Below are 12,068 nucleotides of genomic sequence, written 5' to 3'. Positions count from 1 at the left end.
TTCGCAGTCAGGGCGGCTAGGATCTGGAACCAACTTCCAAGAGAAGTGGTGCAGGCCCCTACCCTGGGGGTGTTTAAGAGGAGGTTAGATGAACATCTTGCTGGGGTCATTTGACCCCAGTACTCTTTCCTGCCATGGCAGGGGGTCGGACTAGATGATCTGCTCAGGTCCCTTCTGACTCTAGAACTATGAAATCAGGAAAGTGCAACCTGCATCTGCCCCAGAGATACTGGCCAGTAAAAAAGACCGCCAATGTCATAGATACACATATAACATACTTCTTAGGAGTTCTTAGTACTCAGGTGAACTTTGTAATTATATACAGAACATTTTACTACCTGAGAATATACACGGAACTCTTGTAGTGCCCATTCTGCTAACTTAGTGAGGCAGATCCAGTCCACAAGGCCATTCTATCCAGCCTGCAGGGTCCCTAAAAAATATAGAAAATTAACTTCATATGCCCTTGGTTCCTGTCAAAAATGACAGGAACTAAGGGCGGTAGGACCCACGTGAAACCCGGAAGGCTCCCACAACAGCAGGGCCTGCTCCCCCAGCCAGAAGCATCAGCAGGGGCTTCTGGCTGGGACCACATAGCTGCCCTGTGCCTGAAACTCAGGTAAGGGCTGGGAGAGCAGGGGAGGACTCCAGGCAGGGAAGGAGCCCGGGGAAAAGTGGCCCAGGGAAAAGCTGAGTGTGGAGTGGAAAAGTGGCCCTTCACCTGCCCCAGTGCGCCCCGCGCTGCAGCCACTCGCTGCCCATATGGGACAGCCACATGTGGGCTGCGAGCAGTTGCGGCACGGAGCGCTTGCCAGGGGGCCGCTCCCCTCCCCCCCCAGCCTCAACTTTTCCCCGGGCTCCTTCCCAGCACCGAAAAAAGCAGCCCACCCTCCGACCTGTGGCCAGCACCCCATGCTGCAGCGGCTTACAGCCCAGGGTGCTGGCTGCAAGCACTGCAGCACAGAGCGCAGGCCATGGGGCAGGTGAGGGGCTGCTTTTTCTCCACCGTGCTCAGCGCCACCTTGTAAACCAGCCCCACTGCCAGCCTGGGCCCGCTCATTGGGGCTGCGCCTGGTGACAGCAACTGCGGCCCAACCCGCTCGCCGGGCAGTGTTTGCCACCACCGCCTGTGGGCTGCCCAGTGCACGAGCTCCAGGCAGGCAGCAGCAGCCAATACTGCCCGGCGCAGCAAGCAGGGGGGCCACAGCTGCTACCACTGACAGGCAAGCCCAGAGGGGCCCGGAGCCCAGGCTGGAAGCAGGGCCGGATTACAAGCTGGTGCTGAGTGCGGGGAAAACTGGCCCCGCGCTCACCCCGTGTCCAGCGCCCTGCACTGGAGCCACTCAGTCTGCATGGGGCTGCCTGTGCCTCCTCCATACAGCCCCACACGGGCTGCGAGTGCCTGCAGCAGGGAGTGCCGGCCATGGGGCGGGCAAGGGGCTGCTTTTTCCCCGTGCTCGGCCCCAGCTTCTTCTCTGCTGGCGAGCAGGGGGTCGGGGCTGTGTGCTGCCCCTCTCCTGTACCGCAGGGCTCAGGGGCACTGGGACTGAGCAGGTGTGGGAGCCAGTGGGAGCAGGGCCAGTGCTGGTGGGGCCCAGAGCAGGGTGGCAGGAGCGTAGGGTCCCAGCCATCAGGGGCTCTACAGAGCTGGCCCAGCCCCCCCAGCTCCCTGCCGGTGCAGCCCTGCCCGGCCCCACAGACCCCTGACAGCCTGTGTCCCACTTTGGGCCCTATCGGTGCTGGCCCTGGGACATTGGTCCCAAGATGGTGATCAGGGGGCAGGGCACCTGCCAAGGGGCGAGGCTACCCATGCAGCCCTCAACAGCCTGCCAAAACTGGGTAAGTGGCCCTCCACCCAAAGTAATTGCCTGCCCCGATCTATTCTGATCAGTACTAAATGATGTCTACTAACCGGTCCAGTTAAAACATATATGGGAAGAAAACTGTATTCTACCACTACTTTGTTTAAATCCAACATGCATGCAATTCTTCAGTTACAGGTATTAAAATAGTTAAGCAGGTCTCAAAATACTCTCCCACCTTGCTCTTCTGTCAAAACAGATGCAAACAGACAAGTGCACTCCAAGGTACAACATCCACAGAAAAGACAGTTTTATTGGACTTAACTAAGTGATCCAATGTTTAAACCATCCACAGTTAGATTAACAATGCAATTGCAGAGGTACATAAAGTAATGCAAGAAATATTTTCCTGCCTGCCATAAAATTTAAGTATAGGAAATAAGACAAAAATGGGACAAGAGACACTTTTCAAAACCACAAATCTGATAAAAAATAAAAGCTCTTACAACTAGGTATATTTAAATAGAATTTTAAATTGGCTTTTCTGCTGAATTAATTTTGTGCTTTTGAGTTCATTTAGTTATAAAGAATTATAAACCAGTAGAGCTCGATAAGTACAAAGATGACCAGATTCCTTTAAAAAAAAAGAAAAGAAAAGGAGACATCCATTACAAAATCCTGCCCTTTTAATATAAGCCACATTAACTCCATCCTGTTTATTTCGACTCTCAATATGGTTGACACATGCAGATTTAGAATCAAATTATGAATAAACATAGGAAATAATATTAAACAATCTTTTTTATTTTTAAACAAGTGAGATGTACCTTTATACTACAATTGTGTTTGTGCAGTGGGTATCCCAGATGGTGCATTTATTTCTCCCTTTTTGTCTTCAGTGTTTATTGGAATTTTAATTACCTAAATGTTCTGGATAATTTATTCAGTTTAATCCAACAATATGGAATAAATTGCATCAACCGTTTTGGTTATTTTGTGATTTTAAAAAAACTTCTGAATGAAATCCCAGACATCACTGAAGACCATATGTACTACACATGCATATTTACAAGACATTCCACCGATATCATGGCACAGACACAGTATGCATGAATCCACAATGAGCAAATCACATCACTACAATGCTCATTAAAGAGTGACACAGCTGCTTCTGCCTACAGCAGTTAGCATTTGTGGGCAACAGTAAATTTGGACAAGCAGCAGATCACAGGATCCATAACCGATAAGGGATTAGCCAGAAATTTGAAGATACTTGTAGAAAGATATAAAATGAACATTCTATTTGAACTTCTGACCCGAGTTTCTCTATGCACACCAGTTCCACCTACTAATCGTGTTGCATCTACAACCTTGGAGGAATACTGCATCTCAAACATAATGCATTAACGACCATGCATATACAAATGCATATTCCACAAGAGACTTCTTACCCACAGTACAAGATAAACAGCACAACATTATTGATTAGTCTTCATTAACTCCTACTCACCATTGTCTTGTCAGAGTAATTTTCTAATACACAGTGAGAATTTCTCATTTGTATAAATTAATAACAACCAAACAGCTAATGTTAATAGCGCTGAATTCACCTAAGGTCTCTATTGACTAGCCAGATCAATAAAAAAATAAAACCCACTGAAATGCAGTCCTTTCATTTTGACTGAGTAATAACATTGAAACAGCAGGAGAGCAAGTGATTTTCTAAAGCTCTTACGTCAGTACCACAAGCCGTGGACTGGTATTAAATTTAGTGCAACAGTAGGAGCTATTTAAAATTGAGCTATTGAGAACCATCATTAATTTACAATTATACAAAATTTTGGAGAAACTCTAGACGAACTGCTTCAAGGAAAATACTGTTTAATTCCAGTAGCAGATGGGGCTATTTGGCAGAGGACAGTAGGCACCAGAGACCAGTAAAAAGATACATCTTTTACAGATTTTACTCTGCTGGCTGAAGTAGCTAAACCTCTGCCAGTTTGGATAGGACAAGATAATGATACAGGCTACCTGTGATTATAGAGTCCCAGAAGTAACTGAAGAGCAACTAAATGGTTAGGTGCATCTTGGAATTATTTGTGCTTCAAAATTCATGTTCAAAGCAGAGATCTAGTGCGATCTCCCTACCTTACAGTTCACCCTCAGATGACAACAATGGTCTGTTACAGAAGTTTACCTAATGTTTGACTGAACTCAAGGAAAAAGAAATCCTTAAATATAGATCATGAAGAGTAATTACATAATATTCTGCATTAATATTTCATGTAGAAGAAAAACACACAGATACAAGCAATCTTGAAGAAGACATTTTTCTGGTGTTACCTTAAAAAAAGGTATGAGTGGCTTGGGCTGTAAAGCTCTACCCCGTTTTGAAAGGCACCAAGGCTTTTGGAGAGATGTGTATCCTAAATAAAGATGTACTAGGCTCACTTTAATGCAGTAAGAACTTCTTTAATTGAATGCAAGTGTGATCTCTGTTCAAATAGAGTGACATCAATAGGCAAGGCAGAAGACAGATTTTTTGAAACCTCTGAAAGGTCCTTGGGGAAAGAGGAGTTCAAATGTACAAGACTTCTCAAATACAATAGTATTGTTTCAGTTGTACAGCAGAAAGAAGGGGCAACATGGAGAAACCAATGATAACGTCACAAAAGCAATCGTGAAGTAATAGTCAGCTTTGGCACTTGTGTTACAGGTAATGTGTTGTGTGCATCAGCAGCCAGGCAGCCACCCAGTGCCACAGATTTGTTTATAAAGAGGATCACCTAAATAACTACTGTATTTCTATCATGAGTAAGGCTGCTGAGAATCCAGTGGTTCATTAAAGTGAGATACTGTTTTCATTATTTTCAGAGGCTGATTGAAAAGCTCATTAGCAAGAATAAGGATAAGCCAGAATGCCATCAATCAGCCTGACAAGAGACAAAAGCGAGTCTTTAAATACATTAATAGACAACTTCTGTTTATTTGTTTTTCAAATCCTGATGTGTTATAGACAGTCAAATGGCTTGAAACGCACATTTTAACTCAAAAAATAGGACCCTAATTTTTATCTAGCGTCTCTTGACAACATGGGCGAGAAGCACACCTTTTGGAAACCTGAGGAGAGGGAGCCCATTTCATTCCTTTTCTGTAATAGGGGCCACGAGTATTTCAAGATACAGCTGAAGAGGTGTTCAGAAGCTGCAGTGTCGCAGGCTGTAATCAAAACCTTTACTATTCAATTTGCAACAACTTAATAAAAAAAGTTACAAAATACGCCCCCCCAAAAGTTTTAATTTAGTGAAATGTCCTGTATAAAAGTGGGCCACTTCTAGTTGGCTTAAAAGAAGTCCATAGCTGTTGGTCTCTTCTTCACTGATGTTGTAAGCTGTTTCTTTGTCTGAAGGACTCCTACTGGCGTACCTGCAGACAACTTCAGTACTCCATGAGGAGGCTTTTGTTCAGGATTGAAAGCTATCCGAGAAAGTCCTTCTGGGCTCACCAAGATACTCTTGTCTGTCTTTTTAAATTCTGTTAAATAAAAAAAAAAAAAAAAGAAGTGAAAGTTATTGGAATTTTAGGCAGTTCTACAGCTCTTCAATGTCCCGATCACCCAAACAGTAGAAAGCACCATGGAATCTGAAACCAGGAATCTGAAAACCCTGGTTTGGCAATGGTGGTGTATGCATGTGGGGTGGGGGGGAAGCAGGAGCCCAAAAGAGGCCAGGACCTGAGTCTACAGCTCCTGATGATGCCTTCTCACCTGCCAGAACACTGATACCTCAACTGTGTTCTATGGACTGACTGGTGGCCTGCAGGGAACTGGATGGTCACATGGAGCTGTTCTTTTTTCCAGCTCCTACATTATCACATTAAAAATACAGCTAAATACCTTGCTCACACCTCTTTTCCTGAAGTTGCCATGCTTGTTCTGTAATTAAGCAGGAAAGGAGATACAATGCAGATTGAGAACCCTTATTCTAGTCAGCCTAGTAAAATGTTTTTGGAAGGAATTATTGGGGAGGGGGTGTGTGAAATGTGCTGTTCTTCCCATTTTAAAAAATCCAGTCCTAGCAATTGCAATTAAGGACAATTGCTGACCAGAAGGCTTAAACATTCACCTTCCTCATGAAGCTGTATTATGTATACAGGCATGCATGCACACACACACTTTACATTAGCAAAATTATACACACACATACACACCTATTGTAACTCCGATTTGAAATATTAAATATCCTAATAAAAGCCTTGCCTAATTCCACTAAGGGTCAACATCAAGAAAAAGAACAGAAGCACAATCTTTGTATGTGTCCAGTGTGGATGGGTCATACTTATATGTTACCATCATTAACAGCAGAGGCAGTTAAGATAAAAGTGGAATTGTGCTACAGAACTTGTTCTCCTACTATGACACATGCACCAAGAGTAGTTCAGAGACTCTTCTGTTTGGAGGCAGCTTTTCCTGAATAGCTCTCTTATGACAGTTAACCCAAGCAAAACAAAACAAAAAAATACAAAGAGGGGCGGGCAGGGAAGAAGGACATGAAGTGTTTGGAGTTACTGAATCCAATGCTCATGCCCACGAGGCATCAATCTAACTTCATGGAATCATGACATCTCCATTATCTGGCCTAGAGGGTCCCAGGTTTTAGTCTCTCTGCTAGATGGGCCTTGGGTCCATAAACTATACTAAAATCATGACGCATCTTCTGAACCACGCAAGGCAATGGAACCAGAACTTGTGCATACAGTTACCATGCTCCCCTTTTGCCTTTCCTCCCCCCTACTAAAAGAGAGAAGGCACAGACTCACCAGTAGTCATGTTCTTATTCAACCCAAAGGTGACTTTTTTGGAACTGGAGGATTGCAGCTTGTTTAACTACAGAATAAAAACAAAGCAGAATAGGTCTGAACATTACATTCCTTCCTTTGCTTCCTAGGTGGGGCCCTAAACATTCCAGTTTCTTTTCCTCAATCTGATACCCTCTCCACTTGAACAGACTAGGCGCTGCAGCCCTTGCTCATTTGTTGCCATACTCTCCGCCATGAAAGAATGCATTTCCTTAGAAGAATACTCTTTAATGTCTACTAGAGAGTTTGCCAAGGAGCAAAAAAATTGGCTTCTGCATGCTAAGAACATTGGCCCATGGCATTCCTAGCCACTGGAGTGCAAAGGGTCTTAATAAATTATAACTTTAGTAGAGTTTAGAAGAGTTACTGGGGAAGGGCCCAGCAGCTTATATCTAAGAAGGATGTATTCAGAATCCTCCCTCTGTTACAAGTCTCTGTTTAACTAACCATGTTACATATATGCTCAGGAGACTAAGAGTATAGCGTGCATGTGTGTACCAGGACTACTAAAGCAGTGGTAAAATTTGGTTAAGGACACAAAGAAAGTTGTACTTTCTAATTTATCCCACAAATAAAAAGAAGACACAACCATAAGCCAAAACATCCAAGCCAAGGAACTGAGCTAAAGTTGTGAACAGTTGTCTCTGGTCTCAATCATTGGATTTGTAGCACTATACACATCCTTATAGCATATAGATGTACACCAGAGGTGGGCAAAATGCAGCCCACCAGGCCATTCTATCCGTCCCGTGGGGTCCCTAAAAAATTTAGAAAATCAACATTCATCTGCCTCTGGCTGCCTGTTATGCAGCCCTTGATGGCTTGCCAAAACTCAGTAAGCAGCCCTCCGCTCGAAATAATTGCCCACCTCTGATGTACAACCTGCCTCTAGCACCCCAAAAATGGTGCAAATGCTATAAAAATGTTCCTGTTCGAAACACGTGATCTGTAGCACTATATGCAACTTCTGAACATCTACATATAGTATTACAGGGGATCACTTGCTCCCTTTGCATCCCACAGTGTTCCCCCTCCTTCCTTTTACTCCTTTCCAAGGGAAAAGGAGAAAGGGGGGAGAGAGTGGGGAGCTCCATGACTACTTGCCAGAGAACAGAGCTGCAGGCCAGCCAGCGGTGGGGACAGCTGTTGCCAGGGGTAAGGGATTAAAATCCTATTAAACTCAGATGGCTGGTAGTCTTGAGTCCATACAAACTATGAAATGATGCTGTCAAAGTTGTCAAAATGCTAGCTATAACAGTTTCTCTTTTTTGTGCACTGGAGAAGACTCCCCTTGAAACAACACTTAAATCCCCCTGGGCAATTACATCACCGACTACTGAGTGGCTCCAACATGTCTGTTTTCCTCTCGTCTGTGGAGCCAAAATTTCTATCAACATATACAGTGCTAAGTATTTGTTAGGAGCCTCTGGGCCACAACTCATCTGGATACGATAGAGCAGACTGGAACTGCCTTCTCCATGGACTCAGGCACAACCCCTAGAAATGGGGATCCCAAAATATCTTGATGTGCTGAGCCATTTTAATTCAGATGAAACTATCATGCACTGGGGCCTAAGTCCCCTCAGCAAATTGCCCCTCAGCTTTTTGAATGCAGGTAGCAACGAAGTGCCTCTCTGAGCTCTGTAAACCACGCTACAAGCAAACCGCTTGTTCTGGAATATCCAATCAAGACACATTACCTGCAGGGATGCCCTGGTAGAGGAGATACTGCCTTTGGCTTTCCTGAAGAACACTGGCTTTGGTAAAGTTGTTTTTTCAAATTTCACAAAGTCATTTCCTGTCTTTGCTTTCTTCTTCTTCAGTGGAGATAGAGTGCCACCAATGTCCTGGGAAAGGAGGGTGAAAAAAATCAGCTTGGGAGGAAAGGGCAAGAGCCACCTGACGGATGGACAGCGCAGTGGTCCTGTCACTGGTGGCCAAGTTTAAATACTGTTTCAACTGAAAGCTAACTGGTGGTTGCCTGTTAGTTCCCAGTTTATATTTGTTTCCTTACCTCCAAGCGTGCTACATTTTGAAGTATTTTGTATCTGTTCAAAGGTGGCTCAGGGCTTACATCAAAAGTTAAATATCAAGAATGGAGGTGATCAAACTGTTAAGAGCCATGTCTGCACTGTCAAATTTGAGCTAATGCCATCATTTTTCATAACTGCAAGGTTTCTCTACCACCTTCCATATCCAACTGAGGGCTGCTTAGATTGACACATCTGCTACAGTCAAGAAGTGAGCAGGATCGCTTTTTCAGCAACCACTGAACTCTGCTCCTTTGGTCAGACAGAAAAGGGTTACCGCTGAGCAATACAAACACACTGTTCTTTCCTACGGAGGGCATATCCCAAACACATTTTTTTAGCCTGAAAAAGAACAGGAATGAAAACCAGTCCCTCTTAGAGATCACCAGCCACTAAGTTGCTGCCTTCTCCTCAGAGGCATGTTAAGCAATATCAGGCTAGATGGCAGAGGCAAAAAAAGCTTTACATTTTTGGTGACAGCTCTGTGGGGCACTAGCATCAGATCCACTAGAACAGGGATTCCCCAACTGTGGTACGTGTACCCCTAGGGGCACACAACATCTCTTGGGGGTACACAGGAGAAATTAAGTAATGGCAGATTTAGTTTTCATTATAATAATTGATATTTAAGGGGTTAAAATAAAACTTATGGTGGTAGGGGTATGTGGACAGCTGGTAAACCTGGAAGGGGGGTACACAATAAGAAAAAGTTTGGGAACCCTTGCACTAGAGATTCAAGTGAGCTTCTTCATCAAAAGAAAGCAGCAGTAAGAACTTGATAATACAGACTTCAAAAAAAATTTTTTAAAAGGTTACTTATTTTGTCATCTCTCCAATACTAGAAAAAGACAATTTATGTATTGGGGACACTGAAGCAAGAGCCTAGCTTGTCAGGTAGACCAACAGAACAAAATGTTTTTCTAGTAATGTTTATGCAAGCTTCTTTTAAACTGCATGGATATGAGATATAATCAAAGAGCATAAAATGGACCAAAAGTCACTAGGATATGAATGGGTAGACTGAGAGGGAGGAAAGGGACAAAAACAAAAAAAAACAAAACCCCCAAACAAAACCCCCCCACCAACAATCCTCCACCCTGAAACAATTCTAGTGAATATCTGCACATCCAAAACACCCCCACAAAACTGCAGGAGGGGAACAACCAAGATATCCTAGCAGACATCCTCCTCCCTCCAAGGGCATGTCTACACTGGCTATGCAGTGAACACAGGAATGTTATTTAGCAGCATGATCCACCCATTTGCTCTTGCTCTGCATGTACCAAACCTGAGATATCAGACAGTACCACTAATTCAATGTGTTGCTGAGAATGTACCTAGCATGTCTCAGAAATCTTTATCCTGGGAGTATATCTGCGGGGTAGACCCAAGGCTATGCTATACTGGCTGCTCCATCTCATTTCTGGGCTTTGGTGAGCACTGAGTGGGGAGCAAGGGGGTGGGAGCATGTTTTTCAGTGGTAGTTATGAGCACATTATGAAGGCACTACCAATAAGCCCAGACCACCTCTATTCATCACCAAAGCAAAGGCCCACCAGTCAGAGAGTAATCAGTCTATAAAAGAACTTGCATCAGTGAGAACACTTCCAGCCCAAAATAACCTCAGCACAGGCCTGGGAACAATGGATTCCCTTTCTGAGAATTTAACCCATTCATAGAAGTAATCTTGGAAGCACTGACTTCAGTGAAGATCACCACCCTGACTGCAGCTGTGTCCAGGTAATGAAAGAGGATAAATATGCATCATGAGATTGTCCCCAGAAGATATATATTGGCACTTGCCTTGAAAAGGAACATTTAAATAAATACAAGAAAGTATCCCTTAATACCAGACAGCTGAAAGCTAATGGGCCTGGCAGCAGCGTGGGGGGAAGGGAGGGTGGGAGGGGGAGAGAATCCAACTTGTCTGCTTACACTTGCTTTGCTTTTCTTGCAAGCAGTCTCAAGAACTCCATTGGTTTCCACAGAGTTTAACACCTCTTTTATCTTCCTCTTCTTTCTCAGGGCTGCCTTTTTCTGGTTCGAGGCCCTAATCCCTTCCAAGCTACCCAACCTTGCTTTTTTCTTCAATTTGACCTTTTTGGGCATTATGGATTCTGAGTCCTCTTTGCCTGTGAAGTTATTTAGCAAGCTCTCCTCTTCTGGTTTCATTACAACCTGCTGAGATAAACCATTTCTATTCATTAAGACCACTCCCATTTTTTTTTCCTCCAGTTTGGGAGTTACGGTGGCACAGGGGCTGGTATCCTCCAGGGCACTGGCATTAACTCCATTTTCATGTACTGATGTTCCATGAAGCATCAGTAATTTGGGAGCCTTTTTCCTCAGTCTTTTTTTATTCTGCACTATGCCAGTAACAGCATCCTGTGCACACTTATCATTGTCCTCTCCAGTGCTGATTGTTCCAATGTCCATCTCATTTGCTTCTCTCTTTTTCTTTTTCCTCTTACTATTTTCTGGCATGATGACCTCATTGGGTTCAGTGGGCTCAACTACATCACTTATGCCCCCCTCACTACTTCCATCAGCTGTGCCAGAGTCAGCACTTGGATTATTCTTCTTTTTTCTTTTCTTCCTCTTCTTCTGGTGTCCCAAAGCATCTTCTCCCTCTGCACTTGATGTTTCTTTTCCATCCTTCTCTGTAAGATGGGAAAAGGGAATTTTAACTTAAAATTGGGAAATGCAAAGACAAATGTAATATTGCTATCCTAGCCCCCGACTAAAAGCTATTCTGCTGGCAACTGGCCTGATAGTAGCTGTACAAGCAAAACTTGGTGTACAGGATTTTTTATCCCCAAGCCTATGAATGCTTTGCTTGTCTTTCCTCATACTGCTGAGTTCTCTATAGTTCCCAGTGAATGTCCCTGATCTGCATGGTAATGCATCTTCCTACCCCTCCAGGGTGCTGTCTTTCAGAGGGCTTCCTCCTGTTAAGCCTATTAAGAATCAGCTCATTTATCAGAAAGTTCTGGTAGACTTTCAGAGATATCGTGGCCATTTAAGTGCAAAGATGCTAGGAACAGCTGTAAGTTTTCATAGGTAGCTCCTCTGCCCCACCCTTTTAGCCCCTGATCACCAGTGATCCTGGTTCTCCCTGATAAAAAAAATCACAAATTCTCTGCTAAAAATATAATCAGTTTCTCTGCTAAAAACCACAAAATCTGTGATTAAAATTAAAGGCCCTGCCACAGCCCCCACCCCAGCCCTGCTGAGGCCCTGGGGGAGGGAAGCAGGGCGGAAGCTTGAGCTCGCAGCCTGCGCCAGCCCCTGGTACAGATCTGTGGGGCGTGGGTCTCCCCTGCTTTGCTGGGAGTGTGCGCAGTGGCGTGGAGTCAGCCCTCCCCCTTCCCTAGGCACT

The 12,068-nt window shown here is 44.3% G+C and overlaps 1 protein-coding gene across 1 annotated transcript in view; it reads right to left on the bottom strand.

Moving 5' to 3' along the window:
• Positions 1–2,097: 2,097 nt before the first annotated feature.
• The window catches only part of RRP1B (ribosomal RNA processing 1B), a gene marked incomplete at its 5' end in the record, with an annotated part of 38,813 nt that continues 28,842 nt past the window's right edge, over positions 2,098–12,068 (bottom strand). The window contains 4 exons of the mRNA XM_019557116.1: positions 2,098–5,336; positions 6,621–6,687; positions 8,360–8,506; positions 10,625–11,376. Coding sequence (XP_019412661.1) covers positions 5,146–5,336; positions 6,621–6,687; positions 8,360–8,506; positions 10,625–11,376 — 1,157 coding nt within the window. The remainder of the gene's footprint in view (positions 5,337–6,620; positions 6,688–8,359; positions 8,507–10,624; positions 11,377–12,068) is intronic.

The sequence above is a fragment of the Crocodylus porosus genome, unplaced genomic scaffold (assembly GCF_001723895.1).
Source record: "Crocodylus porosus isolate Cpor-Errol unplaced genomic scaffold, CroPor_comp1, whole genome shotgun sequence".
NCBI lineage: Eukaryota > Metazoa > Chordata > Crocodylia > Crocodylidae > Crocodylus > Crocodylus porosus.
Note: the sequence above shows the minus strand (reverse complement) of the source record. Positions and strands in the feature narration are given on the sequence as shown.